Source organism: Amphiura filiformis, chromosome 3 (assembly GCF_039555335.1).
Source record: "Amphiura filiformis chromosome 3, Afil_fr2py, whole genome shotgun sequence".
NCBI classification, from domain to species: domain Eukaryota; kingdom Metazoa; phylum Echinodermata; class Ophiuroidea; order Amphilepidida; family Amphiuridae; genus Amphiura; species Amphiura filiformis.
The window spans coordinates 80,687,542-80,711,626 of NC_092630.1; the positions used below are offsets into that span (position 1 = coordinate 80,687,542).

Genomic DNA, 24,085 nt, shown 5'->3' on the forward strand with positions numbered 1-24,085 from the left:
CTATCTGCGCCATCAATCCATTTCAGAATCCGAATTGATGCAGAATTTATCCTCATCTATCAAACACTCATGATTTTCTTATTCATCTGAAACATTTGCGACATAATATTGGCAAAACTGCATCACTGCAACTGCAATCATCTTTCGAAAAGATCCGACTTTAGATTGTTTATCATAAACACATGGGCATTTGGCAAAGGGCTGAGATCCTGATCTCTACTCTCTGCACAGCCGCTGTGGTTCAGATCGCTCCACTTCTAGTGTGAGCGAAGCGGCCAAAGCGGCTGGTGTAGAGACTGAAAATTATATTCATTCATAAAACTCACGGCGCGTCGATTCTACTACGGGTGACGCTGCGCATGCAATTGAAAACATCAGCAAATTAATTTTTGACATTTTCTTTCCAGATTTATAAAGAAAATATGAATGTTTTTTTTTTTTCATCAAATTACTTTATTATATTTTTTTTCAATTACACACACGTTTATAATTATTGCTCCCACGCTTTGTAGAAACCCACCCTTTATTCCGCAAAATTTATTTCCCACCTTTTTACAGATTTTCAGAATTCCCAACCCACACTGTAGAAAGCGTGCCAGACAAACAATGATAATGAATAGCCATGTGACCTTCGCTGTCGAGACGTTGTTTTCAGGGTTGTCAAACCCGCGATTTGGTAACCCAATTAGGCGACTTTTGAAGATTTTCCCCGGGACAATTTCCTGCCCCATAGAATACAAAGGGTAAAGAAAACAATTGGGCGACTTTTCGATTATTTGACCTGCGATTCGGGCTGAATTTTTTTGGCAACCCTGGTTATTTAGCGTTAATTTAACTAAATTACTACGCCGCTGGTCTCAAATATTTGAAGTGTTGTCCCATGGTAACAAAACTCCCGAGAACTCAATAAACAATCTGGACAAAGGAATCATCCAATCACGTTTCTATCCATGTGAGATCACCGAAAAAATTCATGATAAAAGGTCACTTTCCCAAAGAAAAATAGTGCAATCCGTCAATTCCCGCCATGATCTCACAACATAAATTACTCAGACCAAAATAATCTCTAGCGCATACAGGGAACCAAGCAAAACGATAGAAATGACTTGTTTCTCAAGACGACTTTTGACTTTTCTCACTTCAAAATAAGTACTTTCCCCACCCCAAATTCACTTCTAAAGGAGTGCAATCGATTGCTAAATAACTAAGCATAAACCTTGGAACGTAAATTCAAAGCCAAATATCATAAACAAAAGAAACCTTAGCATAAAAAGCAAGAACACAAGTGGCCAAAATATGTAGCAAAAATTTCGTCCTCACTGAGTGCAATGAGTAAGGCTCACCTAGCTACGCTAAGAGCCAAAAAAATAACATTATAAACAATCAATGATGGTGTACAAGGTACTAACGCTAGGGTAGTACGATATGTATACGTATGTGACAGTTCCACACTTTTTGCGTTACGACACACCAACATCTGTCCTTTTTTTAAATGCTAGTTTTTTTTTAATCTTTCGACAGCCATGCATGGTGTTACTGTCTATGATTTATTAAAAATTCTCACAAAATAAAGTATGGCTGATTTTATGATTTTTAAAAATCAGTTTTAAATTGACACCAAACTTGAAAAAATCTTATGTATATTTTTGTATGTTCAGAAACAGCATATTTTTTTTTTAATTATCGCATTACATGTATATTTGAAGAGTTTATATTCAATTGCCTATCTCAAATCGACAAAAATGCTATAACGATAATCTTTTCCTGTAAACTTTTAACGAGAGCAATTAAGCATTATGTCGAGTATTTACTACACTGAAATGCACGTATGTACATTGTATATGTCTCCGATTGGCTGCTGGAAATTTATTAATGCACTTTGTGCAGTATGCATTGTTAGCTCCGACTTTGCAACATACTTTGTAGTACACGCTAGTCAGGTTTACAGCAAAGAGGCTTACATTGTACGAGTCAACCCAAAATGAGATTTGGATGTACCAGCTTCTACTCTACACCAATACTTAAGGATGTGGTGTTTAAGGCCTGGGTTTAAGGAAACTGGATAGTGCAAAGTCCAATGTGCTAGGTGCTTTATGTACATTTGTATAAAGTAAACAAGATGACAGTCCCATCTTCTTACCAGCTTACAAATTTTCCTTTGTTTTGATATAGTGTACATTGTGATTGTATACATAATTTGCAAGCATGATAAGACTTTGGATGTTTTGGTACTGTGTGGTAGTGAGCACAAGTTTGTAAAAGCTGTATACATGCATGCTGTACATGTATACCAGCTAGTATGAATGGCTCCATTGTGCAAAACTGGCCTACTGATGACCTGTGGTCAATGACCGTACAACCATGGGTAACTGGACATTTCATCCCCTCGCATTTTCATCCCCTGGACATTTCATCCCCTGGACATTTCATCCCCTCATGTTAAAACGCTATTGTAGCGTTCTTTGAGCGTGACAGTAAAAAGATTGCATATGAATATAATAATTGTTTAGGATCTTTAGAAGGAAATAATATCTTTATTTAAAATTAGTCTTATTTATCCAATGTATGCACTGTGTTCTGTATGAGCTATCAGTATTATCACCAGCTGATCACACGTATAAAATTCGATCGATGTTGAATGGCAATAGTGCAATCAATTTACCTATTAAGCGGCTTGTAGGCCCCTACACGGATGATTCTAATTCAGTATTACGCCTAGTATTATTATTAAAAGTATTATTATTTTGTTATTTTACCGGGTAGGCCTATCGTTATCATTAATATTTTTATTATTATTATTTATATTATTATACTTTGTTTTTGTTGTTGTTGATATTAGCCTGGACTATTTAAGCTAAAGTGTATTTCTTCTCTTTCTTCCTGTTAAATTTATGTATTTATTGTGTATTGTTTATGTATCTATAGGCTGTTAATTTATTTATAATTATTATAATTATAATTTATGTATTTATTATTTATTTTGTTTGTTTATTTATTTATTATTATTTCCTTAGTTGTTCATCTAACAAAATTACCATGTATCTGTTATGTGGATAGTATGTTATATTCTTATAGTGATCAAATATGTCTGCATACATTGTATAGGCCCTAGGGAAGGATCATGGCAATATGTTTGTATTGTCCACTTGATGAGGTGATTAGATTTAGTGCAATGTCATGTTATACAATAGGAACAATAGCCGTCAGCCGAATGGTTACTTACAGGAAGTTGAACTCTTTCAATCAGTGGAATCTATATACATATAACTATATTGCCAGTTTTAGTCGTCCAATTGGGCGACTTTTGACTTCCGTCTCCGCGACAAACAAAGTGCTCCCTTGATTTAAGTGACATTTTGGCTACTTTGAAAATCTCACCCGCGAAATCCATTAAATAGGCCTATTGGGCGATTTTTGAAAAGCCGACTTCTAAATTGTTGAATTGGATATTCTGTCATAGTCAATGGTCCTTCAAAACAAAACCGCCAAACAGGAAAGTTGAGAAAGACCTCAACTTTCCTGCTCCAAACAACTAATTCAAATAAAAAGAAAACATTCTGTGGTCAGTGTGCATCCAAGTATGACAATGGGAAACAAATTAAAGTCGATACACGCTCAGGGAGATAACTGATATAAGGGCTTAATCCCATGATTATCCTTAGAATATTCCCATATCAATTCTCACAAGTGGCTTAAGACGACAAAAGTGCCAAACGGGGGGGGCCAAGTTTCTCTTTTCATGTAGGTTCACTTGGGTTTATTAAAAATAACATAACCACATGTCGTTTCATGGCTCTGGGGAGTGGGGCAGTGGCTGAAAAGAGGTGAGTCTACATTACCAGTCGTTATCTATTTATTTATTTTTTTTGTTTTGAAAATCAACTGCAAAAATGCATGATGTAGGCCTACGAAAAAAAGAGGTTGTTTTGGGGTTAATTAAAAATATCACTAACTACATGACATTATACATTGGCACGGGGGGGGGTGTGAAAATAGAAAATAGCGTACAAAAAGGAATGGTAGGCCTATACTATTTTTTATTTCACGTTTTATCAGCAAGAAAGTATATTCGTCCCAAAGTATATAAGGTCTCACATAAATTTATCATGAAATTATAAAAAAATCGGTTTCAAATGACAACTTGACTTCAAGTACGGCGTGTACAAGCACGACCCAAAATATTATGATGCATCCATCATCATGCACAAATCGGATCAAATCCTTTAGGTATTTTCAAATGAAACATTTGTCAAAAATGAGGAAACCATCAAACCACAGTAATGACAAAGTTGAGCCCCATTAAAATACATCTTAGTAGTTGTGACGTGGTATATCAAAAGGAGACACTTTTGGGCAGGATCGTAAATGGAGAAATATAAAACTACCCTGTGGTGATTTTTTCATAATTTGGGTTTGTTGCAAATTGTTGATGTATAATTGTTGATAAATAAATAAACAAACAAACAAACAAATGCAATAGTTCCTAAAAAAATAAATAAACAAACAAACAAATTAATTAATTAAATAAACAAAATAAGTAACCACATGATCTTCAGGTGAACAAATAGGACTTACATGTATACTCCACTGACAAATTATGTTGATTAATATTTTTGAGCAAGTTTGTATGGGGTGAAACTGAGTTTGTCTTACTTTTAGAAAATTAATCTAGAAAATTTAATTTAGAGAAATCAAATTTAAATATTTGTGGTCGTATGCGATTTTTTATAACCCGGTCTTTAAGGGCCATGGATTGTAATCCATACAGATGCAGAGTGTAATCTGTGTAAACTCTGTCGGGAATCATGTAGTTCAAACTTTAAAGTTTCCGGGATACTAATAGTAAAATGACATGCATGTGCGGAAACCCCCAAAATCAGTTCTTTCTGCAGTTTTTTGAGCCATATTCTAAAACTTGGTTGCCGATCTTATAACAGTATAGAGTGTCCCCCACAAAATGGTCTTGGGAGCAAAAAATGTCTTTTTGGGTGAAAACAAGAAAAAATTGGATCTTTGGAGGTGGGGAAGGGGATCTTTGGAGGAAAGTAAGAAAAATAAATGGGCAAAAACAGGAGAAAAAGAACAAATATAATGCAGATATTTATTATCAGTTGAACTGATGGAATTCCAGTATTTTATGCGTATAGTACTCCTTAGTCTTTACCGTTTAGTATTAATTTAATTCTCCTACAAGTGTAAGTTCTAACTAACCCACAGTAAATAATAATAATAATAATAATAATAATAATAATAATGATCATAATAATAATATGCCTAACAGCCTAATAATATTAACAATGATAGTAATATTATAATGATAACAATACTCACAGTAATAACAAAAGATATGCTTGCGTATGCACTGTTCAATTTAGGTAAATTCATTGAATGTATAAACTATTATTAACTAAATAGTCTAATAGGCCCTGCTGCCATTCAACATTGATCGATTATTATACGTGTGATCAGCTGGTGATAGCTCACACAGAACACGGTGCATACATTGGATAAATAAGATTATTAATTTCCTTATATTAGTTCCTTCTAAGTTCAAGATTCTAAACAATTATTATATTCATATGCATTCTTGATTCACTGTCACGCTCAAAGAACGCTACAATAGCGTTTTAACACGAGGGATGAAATGTCCAGGGATGAAGTGTCCAGGGATGAAGTGTCCAGGGATGAAGTGTCCAGTATTCCAACCATGGTGGTACCAAATAGACTCGACTCATGATTGATTCATAAATGTGCTATTTTTGTGCATTTTGCTTTACACCAGCACATTTATCTAATTTACCTAACCAAGTGGAATAAATGAATAGGGATAATACTTGACATATCCCCTCACGTCCACCATAACAAGCTTTGATATGGTAATGCAATTTCAGTAAGCTTTTTAGCCCCGACACAGCTGAGTACATAAACACATCACTATGCTTTTGCATGCATTTGCCACACACGCTGATGGAGCAACCGGTTTTTGTATGCATCTTTAACAATATTTGTTGACCTAAATGTGTATCTAAATTATTCTCAAATATACATACCATCAGCCGGTGCCCTGAAGCACGAAGGCCTCCAAACGGGCATATTGTCCCGCCGTCAATCGGCGAATATTCCACGTAAACGTTTATATTCCGTTTCACGATTGCCAAGTCTCCAGTGTCAACATCATGAAAACTTTCCGATGCACAAGTTATCTGGTGAATGAAAACATTTCTGATGATACGCTCGCGTTGATTGGTCGAGCCGCAGCATGTGATCAATTATACCGGAAGTTTTTGCAAACCCGGAAGTACAGCTGAGTTGTTTTTGGACAGTGACCGATGAAGCGGGAGTTGCAAACTTGTATTTGATTCAGAAGCACAGGGTTGTCGTTTTCTGGTTGATCGCGTTGCCCATTGATCAAGATAGATCCATCAACTCCGCTAATTTGACAGGTCCATTCCTGACGACTTCCTAGTCTGTATTATTGTAGATTCAGTTCTATCACGTTTGGCTCCAATTAGTCATTAGAAACACAATTACTCTGCACTGAGCTACACATGGTACAGTTGATCGTTTACAAATCAGGTGCAGTTAATGACACTTTTGACAATGACACAGAAATTTGGCAACTTAAATTTAATTACATAAATGGACCTGAACTTTCAAAAAATATTTTTCTTTTTAATGTTAATTAAAGCCACACAGCAAAACAACCAAATGCACTTGACTTGCTGGTGACCTAGTGTCCCTGTTGTGATTTCTCGATTCTAGTATAGTAGTATTACCATTCAAACATTTACCAATATAATTATTTGAATTCAACTTTTTTAACATTTTGTCAGTTCAAGTACCTAGACCACTTCAAAGCCATCTTTTGTTGTTCCAAGTTTATTTGGACACATGGTCTAGACTTCGGGAAAGATAACTCAAAATTTTGACATTTCAGGTTCTATTTGTCTTTGATTACATTAACAAACTTGCAGCTTGCCTCTCGGATTCCATGGCTTAACATTTGTGTTTTAAAAAAAACTTATTTTTTGTCTTTTTTTTTTTTGTTGGTGTAGCATTTGAAAAATAAACAAGTCTTTACTTGATTTCTCCACCTTATCAACAACCCCCTCCTTTCATTAAGTGGAGTAAGGTGAAAAAATTAAATTCTTTAGCATAGAATGCACTAATATTTTGGGCAGCTGTCCAGTGATGTCTCAATCTTCGTTACAAAAAGCTTCAAGTGGCAGAGACGAGACAGACAACACAAAACTAAATAATGCAAATTCACAGGAAACAATTTTCTTTCTGATATCTCTGGAGTGAAATCACTAGTACGCACCATGTATAATCCACTTTCCTGGAAGTGCAATATAAACAAGAAACACAATCAAAATATTGTCTATTGCTATTGCAAAATAGCACTTTATTTTTATGTACCAAATGTACAAAGTTTTAAATACAGCATATACAATTCAAATACCAATTTCATGAGTGAAAAGTGTTTTATAATGATCAAGAACTTCACAACTTTCAACAGTATTTTCATAAACCATTGCTAAACCAGATCCATTCCCTGGCATTATGTAAACCAGATCCATTCCCTGGCATTATGTACATGAATGGGGACATATCTTGATCATACATTGTTGGTTATTGCCAGCATGGAGATTAATTGTCAACAAATGTTACTAAAAGTGATATAGTACTAGATTCTTTAAAGGTGATAATATAACAATGGAAGAAGTTATACTTCAGTGTAAGACTATACAAATGTATAGTACAATTCTGGACAGGCACATATAGAATTATTTCATTATTAATTTAATGCCGGTTTTGTACATATATACAAACTTATACACAGGGAATGGCCAGAGAGGGCAAGACAGAGTGTCTCTGTATACCGATAATCATGAAGAGAAAGGTTGAAATTCCATGGTATATATCTGCAGGCCCTTACGCAGGGGGGTGCGACGCAACCCCCCATTTGGAAAAGTATACATAAAGTCCCAAAATGTCAGAAATTGCGAGCTTTTTTGGACAAAAAAGGTCAACATTTTGTCCACTTTTCACAAAATTGCCCCCCCCTTGAAAAAAAAGTCCACTTTTTCAAAATCTGCACCCCCAAATGAAATCCTGCGTACGGGCCTGTATGTCTGGCTCCTTTTCAACAACTGAGCTTAAGATTTCTTTTTCCCAGAAGCATGTTTTTCCTTCATGTGCTCTTTACACAGCTGAAAAAGATGTCTGTTAACAGAGGAAACATTTTCTGCATTTCAACAAAATCACAAGAGACACTTCTACAAACTTGGATGCTGATGTATTCAAGAGAATACTATTCTTTTAAACTGTTTTCTATAATACTGCAAAAAGTAAAATAAGAAGCATAGATATATTGTTCTTTGTCAACCTTATTCCAAACTGCTCATTCAACAATGGATCTCAGGACTGAGGTAATGAGGTGTTTTCTTTCAGTTGGTGTGAGCAAAATGTGAAATTAACACTAACAAAACAATACAATACACTTAATTGCTTGAAAATTACAAAATAATATAACTTTTACTTTAATCAGTTTCTATGTTGTGCATCAAGTAAAATGGTGTCTAAGACTAATATATGGGATCGAGTCAAATTCAGTCACTTGATTCTTATTTCACAGCACAGGAATGGATTTAGCATACTGCAGTGCACAAGCAACTGTTTTGATTTCTGTTTCCCATAAACTTTACTTACTTATTTTCAGACCAGTCATTTTGATACATATACAGACCCTGTTAGAGAATTCTTTCACTAGTATTAAATTCATTATTTTCTAAATCAAATAATCATTATTTGGAATCATATTCTGTAACATAACCAGCATTTCATATGAGTGGTACTGGTAACTGGTATAAACTATTTTAAAATTAATTTGAATCCACATACAAACTTGGTAACATTATATAACTGCTGCCACCTCATAAATTACAGCTAACATACTTGTAATGGATTTATAGGCCAACAATAATGTCAACTTAACATTAGGCGACAGTAATCTGTAGGCCTACTGTGAGTCACAAATCATAGACAACTATATCCATGCTATGTGATGTTACATATTCAAACAACACTTATCATGGAAAGTACACATACTGTCAACAGCTGATTTCAATGGGATTGTTATGCTAGCAAATTATCACAGGGGATTTAACATTATGCAGCAAAGAAAATGTACTCAAGTTAATACATAGCAGTGAGTAATACAAAATTGGTCCTATCATATCTATATATTCTAATTATTGTGGCATTTATTTATATATCCAGTAAAAGTCCAAAATGGTCTTATTGTTTAGTTTTGCTATATTTGATTTCCAAAAATTGTTTTTAGGGACAAATCAACTGATTATGAATTTATGCATTATTTTCATATTTAACTTTTCCATTTTACTTCAGCTTTATTTTCATAAAAACAGGCTTTTTTTCTTGAAAATTAAAACAAAAGAAAGAAAACATACATGGAAAATGTAAGATGTATTGTAGACAATATGTGAGGGATGCTCCTTGTATTGTGTTGTCACTTTTTCAGCAAACCTCTGAGATTTTGTTTGCATATCTCTTTTCAGAAAACCTCATGAGATATTGTTTGTATGTCTCTGAAATTATTATAAAAACATTCATGTCATTCGTCCTGTGTACGGGTCATTCATTAGTTGATTACCACTCAATATTGTTATCATCAACCAACACTGCTTGATAGTTTTTACCATCCCAATGACGCTTATGACACGTAATGCGTTATGACCATTTGTGCCTTTGCCAGGTATAGTAGTCATGTTGTGCACATGCAGGAAAGAGATTACTTTGTGACGTGACTTGTGTATGCATTGCCAATTTAATTATGGGTAAATTATTGTAAATATGAGCCAAATGATCGCTAAACCTGAATTATATCCATTGGCTTAGGAAAATTTTCATCTGGGGGGGGGCTGAAACTTGAAAAACTTTTGGTGGGCCAGCCTTGGGGGTGCCCTCGGTGTTTGCAAAAATATAGGTCACAAACACCCATTTTCCCTCTATTTTATCACAATTTTTGAACTTCACCTAGCATAAAGGTATTCCATCCCCCGTACCAAAATTATTGAGGGGACTGATCCCTCCAAGCCCCCCCCCCGGTTCCTAAGCCTATGAATATCATGGTCAAACTTAAATACCACTATAGTCCATATATCTACCTCACCGGCATTGCTTTGAAGTTCAGTGTGTTCTATGTTAGCTTTGTGTTACTTGGTGCGTGTACATATAATACTTTTACGTGTGCACGATCAAAGTGGCGCACATGTACACACAAGAAACAACGCTAAGTCAATGCAACACATGCTGAACTTCAAAGCTAGTGCCGGTGACTGGAGGTAGATGTATGGACTTATAGTTACAGAATTTATGTACTTGATATAAGACAAATATTAACTGGTTTAATATAATCAGCTGGTGAAGATGGATTGTAGTGCCTATAGCTAAAAGATTCTTTGAGCATGTTACTAGTTACTACATTTTGAGACATCCGACTTATTCTACTCAAGATTTTATCACATTTCCTTCAATGTGTATGCTCCTCCTGCATTAGTTAAGTAAAACTGACAATATTAAATGTCATCTTACACAGTAATAATCCAAAAACATGTGTGGTTGTTATGATTGTTTCATATCAGGCAACTGACTCACTACCAGCAAGGAAGAAAAATTAAATAATAAATTCCTTCACCAACTCATCATGATGATAATTGTTTTGCTTTAAGACAAAAAAGCCACTAAAACAGGTTTAACGTAAGAGGAATATATGTGAGTAATGTGACTGATCACTACTATGCTTTTAAAAGAAATGAATCACTCTTTGCAACGTACATATCTTGTCACTGCTTAACCCTGTTATGCAATATACAAAATTACATATAAACTTGGCAACATAAATATAGATAATTGGCATAATTTCACATACTGTAACCTCAAAGCATTCATTTTTCACTTAAAACTCTTAATGCATACAGAATACCTGACGATCATGATGATCAAATAATATACATGTTTCAAGTAAATGGTAAAAAGGCAATAATTTAAACAATACTTCAAAAGAAAAATACAGTTACTTTACACATCAAAATTTATGATCATTTGTACAAATCATCAAAACGCATTATTTAGCAAAGAATATGAACAGCACTTATGTTGTCTTCAGCAAACTCTGCAAAGTTTAACCTCGGAGGTATTTCTATATAGAAGTGGGAATTAGTATCACAAAACTGTACAATATTGGCACTACAAAAATACTTTCTTTTCAGTTTTATATTACAGAAATTTACTGATTGCAGATGCAAAAAGATCAATAGGATTACTTCTATACTATTCAAATGCAGCAATTTTAAACAATTACTACAAATTTGTGACATGATCTGGTCCATGGGGGCCCAAGGAGGCATTGTAATTATTACATTGCATATATACAATAGGTTATCATTTACTGAAAACACCAAAGGTCTAGCATACTTGGTTTTAAAGTTATGAAGTTTTTTGATGTCTATTTTCTTATGTATTTTATTGTTTTTTACTCCATATTTTTACCTTTATCTCAGTTTCAAATTTGCCACCTTTGGCCCCCATTGACCAGATTGTGTCACATTTGCATATTATTTGATATACTGTACATTACAGGATCATTGTCAAAAGCTGATGGGTAATGTATCTGTTATAATGTTGTCTATGCTACACAGAGCCATTGTCTCCCACAAAACCATTCTTCCATATTTCAAATATTTAGGAACAAACCAAAGATTAACCCTAACCGCCTAAGGGCTTTTTGGCGACGGAAGGGAAAGAAGGAAGGAATAAAGAGAAAAGAAGGAAAGAAGTTGTTTGCTCTGGGTGGGATTCAACCCGAGACCCCTCGCATGCCAGGCACTGGGTCGGCGACACTTTGCCACGGTCTTGGGCTTCAGCTGGCCAGCCGAAACCGTGCCTATATATCACTTAGGGCGATTGCGTCAGCACACCACGTGGGATGCATGCACGAACAGCGCATATATCAAGTAGTATTTTGTAGTATACCGTCCTGTTAGGGTTAAGGACATCATATAAATGGGAAATATATTAAGTTGTCTGTGCTATAGAGATCAATTGTCTCCCATAAAAAGCATTTTGTCATATTTCAAATTCTTAGGAACAAACCAAAGATTAAGGACATCATTATAAACATAAAGAATTTTGAGGAAGTAAGGAGCGAAGGGTTAAAAAGCTTTGGTTTGTTCGGTAACAGATCAGTGCTGTACGGTGCGACCATTTTAGGCGCATTGGCGACTAGATTTTTTCTGATGGCGACTAAATATTCAATCCCTGGCGCCAGTGGCGACCAACTATTGAAGCTTTTAATCGCCAGCAAATGCAAAACATGTATGTAATGTAGCATTCAAGAGTATGAATGTATGCTATGAATATATGCATTTATCATGTCTCAATGGGGTGTATAGTAAGAAGTATGTAGAGTTCAATGGGAATATGTAGATTGAGTAATGAGTACAGCAGCTATGAACATTCAACGCACATGGCTGTTCAGTTGGCACCACATATTTTTTACCTGGGAGCAAAATATGGGCGCCTAAATTTATAAAGTTAGGAGCCATTGGCTCCTCAATCAGGTTTTGCACCGTACAGCACTGTAACAGATACACTGTAAATAGGAGTCTCAAGTCAATTACGGCCTAAATTGTAAACATTTTAGGATCATTGATCTGGTAGGAAGGTGTCAACCAGATGGACCTCATGGAAGAACAGAGGATACCTTAAACATCCACTGAATGAGTAACCCAGGCAAAAGAAATAAAACAAACAAACAAACAAACAAAACCTATAAGATTTCATTTATATTTGGCTTGTCCCCTTAATGAATGATGGCAATCACAATCAGATATGGTCCAAGACATGCTGCATTTATGGGAATCTACATACATATATTCCAGTCACTATGAGGGTTAGGTTTTTAACCAAGGAACTGAATTTCTAGGAAATAATCCTGCTTCTTGGTTATATCAAAGTCACTAATATCACTGGCACCTCAAATATTTCACAGCTTTCACAACTTCAACAAAGCAGTGATCACTCTACCTGGTGCACAAATGAAACATTGTTTCTCAAAATTGGTGCAGTTTGGGGTTTAAATTTCATAATTTTTCACAGAGAATGGTTATTCTCTTGTGTATTTTCACTGCACCAAAATCACAACATATTGCCTCAGAGTGAGCACTGCTCTAGGATGGTTCAATTTCTTGCAATTTGTGTGCAACAATTTCAGATTCTTTATGCTGACTCAGTATCACGGTATTACATTCCCATGCAGCGATAAAGCTCATAATGCAAAATCCTACTTCATTTCCCACTTCTTCCTACTCTTAACAAACTTTCTTTTGAAGTTGATCTTTTTCAATTTCAAGTTGAAATCGTAATGACCCAGTTATAAAATGCACAACATGGTGACTTCACCCTGTGATGTCACCAGACACAGACAATATATATGTATCTGATAGCATCATTGATACACGCACCTGTTGCTAACATTTGCCACATCCCAGGTTACACCCAATGTTCTACCTATTTGTGTTATCACACATAAGGCAGCTAAAGATTTTGGGAAGAGTGAGAGGCACTGTTAACTGTAAACATGATCTGCAAGAGGAATTCAGTCACTTCTTATAGGTCACCCCGTTATCCGGTACTTATTTTACATGGCGCTACAGTCGGCTACACTTACGCTTTTCAACCCACAATAGATCGTGCAGCTGAGCGACTACTTGAAGACTTGTAGCAGAGCTCATTCAGTTGTTTACGTTCTGTTTTTACCTTGAGAATCGAGCAAATTTCTCGGCCGATTTCGGTAAAAAAAAGGTTAAATACTTGGCGAAAATTGCATTTTATGTGAAGCTGAACACATGAACATGTAGAGGAGAGTCTTTATTTTTGTTGTTGGCTGGAGGCCCCATGTCGAGAAGTTATAGAAATGGTAGTATTTTGGCCGATTTGAAAAGGGACAGCCCACAGAAAACTACAAATTTGACTTCTGAATCGGATTTGTTGTCAACGGAGGTCAACGGCTTGTGACGTCACTCCAGGGTCACCTATACTGTCCAAACAGCTCTCTACACTAGTAATTCCAGGAGAGCTTTTGATAGCTCCTCAGCTGCTTACAAAAGATGCAATAGCTTGTGTCTTATTGCTTCATGCATCAAACCTACTCTTCTCTGTCCAATAGGAGGTGGCAGTGGTTTACTTGCATAATACTCAGCTAGGTACGGCTCCAATAGCACATGGGCTCAACAATTCTAGTATTTGTTTTTCAATTGTTTGTTTTCTTCCCTCAATCTCTCTAGTTCACTCAGAAGTCCCTCATTGACCGAATATCTTTCCAACATGGCCTGCATCTCATTCTAATAAAAGGAAAAGAAAGAAATCAAAAGACATTTTGTTACTAATTGTTAACAGATTTCACACAACTTAAATTGTCACATGATACTTGATCAATGTTTTAAGATTTTCTTTAACAAGTTTATAAGTGGACAAACTTGTTAAAGAACACTATCTGTTTACTGATTTGAGTTTAGACACGTGAAAATTTAAAATTCTGCCCATTTTGACTGCAGAATTTTGCTGAAGATCTCATTCAAATCGTAAGTGCATAATTTAGCTGTAAATCTAAAAATTCAGTCCAATCCCTCCAAAAAATCCTTATCTTTTGTTTTAGTATTTTGTTGTTTTTCTGCACAATGAAAAAGTGGTCATAATGTTTACTTTTCATTCATGTTCCATGGGAAATCAAACCCCAATACCCAACCTCATATTTCAATCTCACATAAAATTGGGACTAAAAACAGCTCAGCGTGGTAATTATCAAGTTGTCTCTTTCCAATGACGTTGATAGCATTCGACATTATGTTTTCATAGCACTTAAGTAAAGATTAGATGCTTCCTTATTTATAAATGCATCCTCTTTGAGCGACAAGATCAACACTACTTATAATAATATCTTCCCAAAGTGATGGCGATTCACCTGAATTAAAGGATACATACATGCCAATGTTGTGTTGATGTAGTCAGCTTCCATAACTTGTTAATCAAACAGTTACAATGTATATATTGTATGCACAACATATGTTTTAATATCAATGTTTAGATTTTCTTATGTGTATGTAGTACCTGTGACATGATTTCCTTGTAACTATTTCTGTGACCTACTGGTCAGTCACAGGTAAAACCTCACACCGGGACTTCCAAGTAATGACTAGCTGCAAACTGCAATATACTGGGTGATTATGTGCAAATACTAATCTAATCAAGGAAGTAATTACAGATTGGATTGATATTACTTAGAAGCATTTTGTAAAATGTTTGTTCCAAATGGTTTCAGAGCTTTGGTCATAAATTCTGGTAATATCCCACAATTTTGCCTTGATGTGATACTCTAAACAAGATCATACCCATAAGAAACTATGACCAAATATGAATGTAAATAAGTAAAAGTCATAACATGTCTTCATTGACTCTTCTATTATAAGAGCAACCTGTCAAATATTTGGCAAATCCTTTTACGATATCATGATATGATACACCCAACATGAAAACATCATTTCCTCTTGCGTGAACTCCTAAGATAATATTCATGACTAGGCAAGTGTCATCACTATACTGATGTTAGCTAATCTTAACTTCACTGTAACTTCACATCATATTATCATATGTCATGTTATCTCAGCCTACCATCATTCATTCTTACAGGTGTGCAATGTATCACACAACTATTTCAAGGTATCACTCATCATCCTATCTATAGGTGACATCAATAAGAACATTTAGAAGGGAAGCCATTACTTTATGAAACCTCAACATAATAGGACCTGTGCCACCTATTCACAACCAACACAGAAGTGTACTTTTAAAAAGAGTAAGGGTATCTCTTCCAATGTGTAAAAGTACAATCCTTAAATCACACAATATTGAACTTCAACTAGACGGTGTTTTCAACTGGAATTTACTAACTTCTAATACAAATTATTTGACTTGCATGACTTTTATAATGTAGGCTACATAAAATAATCATGCTGGTATCAAATAAGTACAGAATTAAAGGGAAGCACAATGTCCCTTAGGGAGAAAGTCAAAGGAACAACATAGGTTTTAAGGAATCATTTAAAGGGAAAACTGACATTTGTGACAGATTTACAGGAAATCCCTACAAAAATACACCTATTAGCATGATCAGTGTATTTATAAATAGCCCTTTTTGTCACAGATAGTGAGATTTTAACAAGATAACAATGAACCTTTAATTAGTTGTGTTGATGTTTGGTAAGGAGTGTGTTTGGAAGTGTGTGTGTGTGTGGGGGGGGGGGTGATGTGTGGGTGGGGTGTGATGTGTGTGGGGGTGTGCTTAGCTTAGATCCACTGTTGTAAACACAATACTGAATGAATATGTCATATCCCAAGCTATGTTACTGCTTAACAGAGATTCTGCAAGGGTACCTTTGAAGCAAATATCAAAATGACAGAGTCTAATATCAGTCTCCATACTGCTAAGAGAAAATATTGTAATATTGATCAATGCTGAAATTTATTATACTTAGTTCTCTGGATTAAAAGGATGAACAAATTTGTATCTTTCCCCAGAGTAGCCAGTGCACATAAACATTGAAAAAAAAGGAATGCGACGAACATCATTCGAACCGAATACCTAGATTTATATCTTTCGCTCTTCTCCAGCGTGCCTCTTTAGCTCAGTTGGTTAGAGCGTTGTGCTAGTATTTCGAAGGTCGTCGGTTCGAATCAGGCCAAACGCACTGGTTTTGGGGTGTTTTTTTCAATGTTTATGTGCACTGGTTACTCTGGGGAAAGATTAAATTTGTTCATTGATCAATTCTGTTTATGGGATTGTGTTTGGCCAAATGATGTTTCCTTTAAAATACATAAGTAATCTTATTCTTAAGATATAGGTTAGCAGTAAATAAACTTTTTTGTTCCTTCCTCTGGTTAACCCTTTCCTTCCTATCTCAAGTGTACCACTATTTAATGTGTTGGTATGGCTGCTTGATAGCAAGGTTCACTTATAACGCACTCAAATATTTAATTAACTACAAGTGCCTTAACAATGCTTTAATATTAATATTTAAAATGCAATATATAATATAAAAGAAATTTATAAGGTATGTTAGTTATTTTTTGGTAAACATTTCGTCGGTGACATCAAACCTATTTTTTAATTGGTATTCATCCTTCTCATCATGGATATAGGTAGTTATAGAAACAATTTGTCAACAGACATTGCAATTCCAATTTGAATGATAACAGTTTCAATGACAGACCATATTCATATTTATTTGCATTTATGGAACAATCAATCATTCAATATTAAACAGGAGATTACCTAAATCCTCAAAGTTAAAAAGCAAACAATTTGGCACAAAGGACAAATTTTGACAGAAGTAAATGAAGCATATCATTTACTTTGGCACTACTATGGAACCACCTTGGTGGAAGTAACCAGGATATTCAATGGCATCCTGGCAACACTCAACAATTGATACACTCACAGTAATACTATATGGGACTATTGAAATCTTCCTGCTCCATACGGGCGGAGGGAAGGGAGGGAGAATGAGGGGGAGATAGAGGGAGCACACTAAGGTTACCCACAAGTTTACTTAGGGTAGAATTTATGCATGTGTAAAAAAATCATTTTTAACGATATAGGCGGTATTGCTCATGTAGTGGGAAGTTGTTGTGGGTTTTTTTGGGGGGCACAGTGTATTTTACCCATACGAAAAATCATTCCGTACGGACCGTACCGTGCATGCACAGATCACAGACAGTGACGCAATCAACCAATCAGCAGTTGGAAAATCGTTAACCCAATGACGTAATCGCTGCATTTTCATTGATAAAATTCAGAATCGCTCAAAAATACGAGTTTTAATTGCAAATATTTAATTTTGTAATTATGAATGTCACTGTCTATCTCAAATTAACATCGTGTATTATCGTAGCGTTGAATGCGCTGAAGCTTGTGAGGCGGATCCGTTGCAAATTTGGCGGATCTTTTGTTTTTTGTGACATTAAAAATCCATCTTTCGCATGGCCGCTGTGTGTGTGTGTGTGGGAATGGGGTTCAGCTATGCACGCGCTGCATGCATAAACACTAGTACTGCTGACTGCGTGTACCAATCGGAGCAGGGTGTAAAATATACATCAAAGTCAATGTTTAATCTCAAATACGTTATTGGGTAAATATAAGCATTTGAATAATTTAACAATAATTTGAATCTGAAAAATAAATGAACATGAAAGTTAATGAGTGATTTTACAACATATTTGACTGTTGGATAAATATGGGTGCTGCAGCTTTGGAGCTAAGGCAATATGGCGCATTACTTTGAAGTTGGTAATGGGTAAATTACACTGTGGGGGGAGGGTGGTTTTGTTTTTTTGTGACTAACAGTGCAAATGTATTTGTCTACTTCAATAGAGCACTTGTCCCCATTTTACATGGTAAGTGAATGCTTAATTGCTTATATTAAAATGACAATCAGAATGCCTTTCTAAATCAAAGGTGGTGTTTACAGAATCATAATCTAACATGCAATGCACCTCTATAGAGTACCTTTACTGTACCTACAATGTATGGTCAATTCAAATGGACAAAAGAATGACCCCTCATTGAGGAAAACCTGCAAGTGCAGATAACAGGTGAATACTTCCAATCCAAATCATAATTTACAACAAGTATCATATTCGACCTAATTAGCACTTAATCAGTAATTGGGGGATGGTACTAAAACAATCAAATAAAAGTGAAAATAAGATATGCATTACAAATACAATGTATCAGAATGTAATTTTAGAAGGGCATTTGACTGAATTAATTTGACACACTTAGACAGTCGTTCCTTGAAAAATGGTAAGGGCACTTATTTTGGGAAGGAGCACTAAATTTAATCTGGTAGATGAAAGGTCCAATGGCTGGTTAAGGTTGGTCTGAACATGGAATTATGAAAAACGTTTTTGTCTTGTAACTTCTAAATTGGTGATTTAAAGTGTATAAAAGTATACATATTTAGAATGGAAATGGCCTAACAAATCCAACAGTGACGTCAGATTTATGTAAAAATGCTTACTTTTGGAGAAAATCATACACCGTAACTAATTATTTTTTCAGTAAAAAAATTGTTCTTATTGATTTTCAAAAACTAGGTATGAAAATTTAGGATCCATTTTTTTTATTTTTTTGAATTTTGACCATCTTTTAGAAATATTCGATAAAAATGGTGGAAATTTGACAGTTTCAGCCTAATTTAGGCAATACTGGTGTAAATTTTTTATTTTTTGACAGAAATTTAAAAAAATGAAAAAACGGCTCCTAGAGGAAAAGGAGCTGTACACGATAAGACCAAAATCTTACCAGGTTTACAAATAGGTATTGGCTTCATTCAATGCCAGGAAGGTAAACAGACTCACTGTAGAGGTGTAGCACCCCCAGTTGAGGTGACATACATAATGGAGTCTGCTTGTGTATTCAACACTTAAATATACTTATAACAACCTTAAATTGCCTGTAAGTTGTTCAAATAACAAACCAATTATGGGTATTTCATTTGTCTCTTTTGATCAATTCTACTAGAATCAGAAGAGTGTATAGGTATAACATCTGTCCAATCCATACAATTGAATGCAAGGAAATAGTAGGGTTATACATGTCCAACCAATCCAAATGAATTGTGTTTACAAAATGCCAATGTTAATGTTGTTCCTCAATCCATGAACTGGAAACCGAGTCACTTTAATCTGGACAGGCAAGATAATATTGCTTGAAATTGAAATTTTGAATCAGGTTCAACAGCTGTAGGTCTGGAAATAGGTGACTAACAAGTACAATGACACCATATTAACAGATCTACAGATCAATCTATCATTTGCAATGGGACTTGGGAAAATGTGTCAAAATAACAGGATTGGAACTGGATAAATTATGACAAGGATAACTGGGGACTTTTGATTCAATTTATTCCATTCTAATAATTCATTCACTTGTAAAGTTTGAATACTTGATCACCAGGTGGCTGCAATCCATTTGATGATGTCATTATGTCAAGTTCTTTTAGCCACATTGAGGCAATACAGCCTGTAGCACTTTTTAAAGTTTAAAGCTTCCTTCAGGAAGTGATGTTTTTACACACCTGTGACGCATGCTTATGTTATCTTTGTGTGCTTGTGTACATGCAAGACAATTTCAGCGACTACTACAAAATACTGAACATTACTGCCCTAAGGTATCAAAAATTGCATTAGTTTTTAAAATACTACACTTGCCACACAAAGTCTGTCTTCCTGTCATCCCAATTTCATCTAAACTTTGAAGCCTTTCTTTTTGGTTGGTTTCATTTTCCCAATGTTTGGTTTATAGATTACGAATTATGATATCTGTATGCATTTTTAACATTTTTGGCAGACTTTAATCAATTGTTTATTCACTCCAGTACTTTCTAAGCCTGTATCTCATTTTTGCATGCTTGTCATCATTTGTTTTTGCTCTGTATTTTGATAATGTAAAGCGCTTAGAGTCATTTGGGCATCAAGCGCTGTTAAATGCTGCTTTACTATTATTTATATGACTTCTGTTTGTATTTTGACAAGTGATTACAAATGGATTTGCTTACTTCTCTTCATGGACAAAACTGTTGACCAATTAATCACAATAGACCCATTCCATGTCAACTCCAGGGATGTGCACCGCAGCACCTCTTCAATTTTTTTCTTTTTCTGTGTGGTGGTAGATATTGATGAGAAAGTAAAATCCTGAAAGTTTGAGCTTCATACTCCATTTACGTTTTCCGTGGCATCAATTTGAAATTTAGGGGTCAGCGTAAAATGTGTTGAATGTGTACTACGCCAAAGACTCCACGCTTGAGGTCCATAAATGCATAAAGGAACCCTTTACAACTTTGCGAGCAAATGCGTTGGAGGTCCATAAATGTATAAAGGGAACCCTTTACAACTTTGAAAAGTATGTATCCTGGGGTACTTTTTTGTGTAGAATTCAAATCTGGCATCAGAAAACTTGTAACTTCTTTATTTTAAAAGATATAGGGCCCTCAAAATGTTGACATTGGTTTTCTTGGGGTCAGAACTCCAAAAGTAAAAATAATTTTATTGTCCATTTTTTTTGCCAGTCAGAGCCCTATTGGTAACATGTATTCTTATCAATATTGATATTAGAGTACATTTACCTGAAGGGCTATTACCAAAAAATGGACAAAAAATTATTTTTACTTTTGAGTTCCCCTGAAAATCCTGTCAGACAATTTGCATTTTGAGGGCCCTATATCAATTTCAAGGAGTATGTTTTCTGATATGTTCTTGACATTTCTGACAGATATTGGCTTAGGATACTTGATACTTTTCAAAGTTAGTTAAGGTTTGCCTACTTTATACATTTATGGACCTCCAACGCCTGCAGTACACATTTTTGATTTCGCATGTTCAAATTGATAATGATTTAATGTACAACTCTGGAGTATGAAGCTCAAATTTTCAGAATTTTACTTTCATCAATATCTACCACCACACAAAAAAAAAAATTGAAGAGGTGCTGCGTGCACATCCCTGAGTTGACATGGAATGGGTCAATAGGTCTTTTATACTTTATTCATCATCACTTAATTCAAGTGCATCTTATCTATAAGAATACTTCCAAAGGGTTTGTGATGTGCATAGGTACAGTATAAGAAGCAGCATGTATAATTTTAGAGTTCCTGAAATCAAAAGTCTTGCTGCTTCCATATTTTACTACAGTACAATAAAAGACTGTCTCTCCCTGATGAAATAAAACATGTAAATCACTTCAAATGTGCAATCAAAAACCAAAAAAAAAAAAAATGCATTGACTTTGGAAAGTGCATCAGTCATTTACTATTAACTTACTAATAACTTATTTCTTGTACGTGCAATTTAACAGTAGTAGAGTAATATATTTAATTTTTATGATGTTTATTTTTTGTTCTTCGAATCTATGCCTGCCTTTTTCAATTTTAGCCCCCCTTCCAAGGGCCCTATTGGAAATAAGTTATTATTAATTTATGAATTTCATGGGTGATCCTGTTTTAACAACATTTTGTTTGGAATTGTAATCTTTTTATCTTATCATATTTTTAAAAATGTAATTTTTAAGATGTAAAAAATGTGTGCAATAATGTTATCTTAATTTTTTTCATAAATGTTGTTATTTCAAATAAATTCAATCAATCAATCTATTTTGCAACAATTTTCAATCAATACTTATGCGACAGACAAAATGCAACATCGGTTTTGTTTCAATGCACCATTATTCTCATGATTGCAGCAAAATTGCAATATTGCTTTACCAGGTCTACATCCTTGACAATCCAATAGTGTATTGCTTTACATATCTATCTTCATATAAGCAATACATGTACCTTTTTAAAGGGGGATTGTTTTGTTTTGTCCAGTGTATGTCATGAATAGCCACAGTCATAAGTTCATCCAACCACGTGCAAGAATTTTTTCTTTCCAGTACTCGTTCTTTCCATATACCATCAAGCTATGGAATGATCTTCCTCCATCCCTCATTGCAGCTCCGTCCGTAGAAGCATTTTGGCACGGACTTGCTAGCATCCAGCTTCCATAATTGCTGACGCTATATTTACTCGCACGAAGCACTGTATATAATAAACTTTCTTCACATTCATCACTAGCACTTTTGTTTGCCTCACCATGTTAATATTCAAGGTGCAGCAATACTCAATCCTGAGGGATGCACCATATCTAATGAAGATGAAATGAGGAGAGCAGTTTTTTCCAATTTGTGTATTTTCAAGAAAAAACCTCAAACGTGTACTGAATAAATCAATATATGTTACTTCACAAAAACATAAAAACTCAGTCTGGCAGTTTAAAATATTTTGACCGATCATTGAATGTGCATACTTACCAGCTGAATTTGAAATTGCCGCACCATGTCTCTTTGTAAATTTCTGATTTCTACATGAATTGAGTCCCTGCAAAAAAGAAACGACAATTAAATAAGTAATATGTTTGTTGTATAGCATATACACATTGGAAATTGACTAAAAATACACTTCCTTTATTCAAATAAATAACTGCATTTATTTATAAGATTGTTAGGATGACATAATTAAATGAAATGGGGCCAAATCATATAATTAAATTTGAAGTAGTCACAATCAATTAAGTCACCTCCCACCTTTTCCTACATCAGGCATGAGAATGAACTTGTCTAGAAAATATATAAAAAACTGAAAAACCCTCAAAGTGATGGGATTATGGGAATACCTGAACAAGTACAAGATATTAAACAAAAACATCCTAAAAATATGGAATGCTGAGAAAAGGTAATAATTTGAAATACTGGTGTAAAAAAAATTCAGGTTTAAACCGGAAAACCTCATGCCTGATGGGTGAATGCATTTCAATATTATCCTTACAATAAAAAATTGATATATTGTTTGCAGAATATACAAATGACACAAGTTTGAATTCCCCCAATAGGAAATGTCAGCCATAGAGTAGCATATCCCACTGCAAACAAATGACACACAAAGATGATAAACTATCAGGATATGAGATACTGAGTGCTGACATGATGATTGAAAGAAATTTGACAATTGCTACATAATGGGTAGTATTGTCTTTTCAGTTAATCATTTAGCATTGTTTATAGTAGTGTCCTTATTACTCAAGGTTTTAAAATAAAATGTCAATGATTATTGTTAACACTTGTTTAATTATTGTTACCACTCTAAAAATAATGAATTTGTGTTGGAGCATTTTCAAAGTCACACAGGTTTTAACTACTTTCAAGTTTCTCCCTAACCTTTTGCACCATCTCAATTTTAGTATTTTCCCATTCTAGCTTACTCCCCTCTTATCAAGTTTTTTATTTTATCATCTCCTTCCTTTCTTCTATATCTTCACCCCTTCTTTTTTCTGATTTGAATTTCTTTTTCATTTCCTTGTCATACTCTTACCCATTCCTTATCCATACTTTTTTCTACTCCAGTTCAGT

General features: G+C 34.7%; 1 protein-coding gene across 1 annotated transcript in view; it reads right to left on the reverse strand.

The window, feature by feature from the left end:
• Nucleotides 1-13,737: 13,737 nt before the first annotated feature.
• LOC140147530 (protein NEDD1-like) overlaps nucleotides 13,738-24,085 on the reverse strand; it is a 54,902-nt gene continuing 44,554 nt past the window's right edge. The window contains exons 14-15 of the mRNA XM_072169312.1: nucleotides 22,991-23,057; nucleotides 13,738-14,426 (exon numbers count right to left, since the gene is read on the reverse strand). Coding sequence (XP_072025413.1) covers nucleotides 14,322-14,426; nucleotides 22,991-23,057 — 172 coding nt within the window. The 3' untranslated portion in view covers nucleotides 13,738-14,321. The remainder of the gene's footprint in view (nucleotides 14,427-22,990; nucleotides 23,058-24,085) is intronic.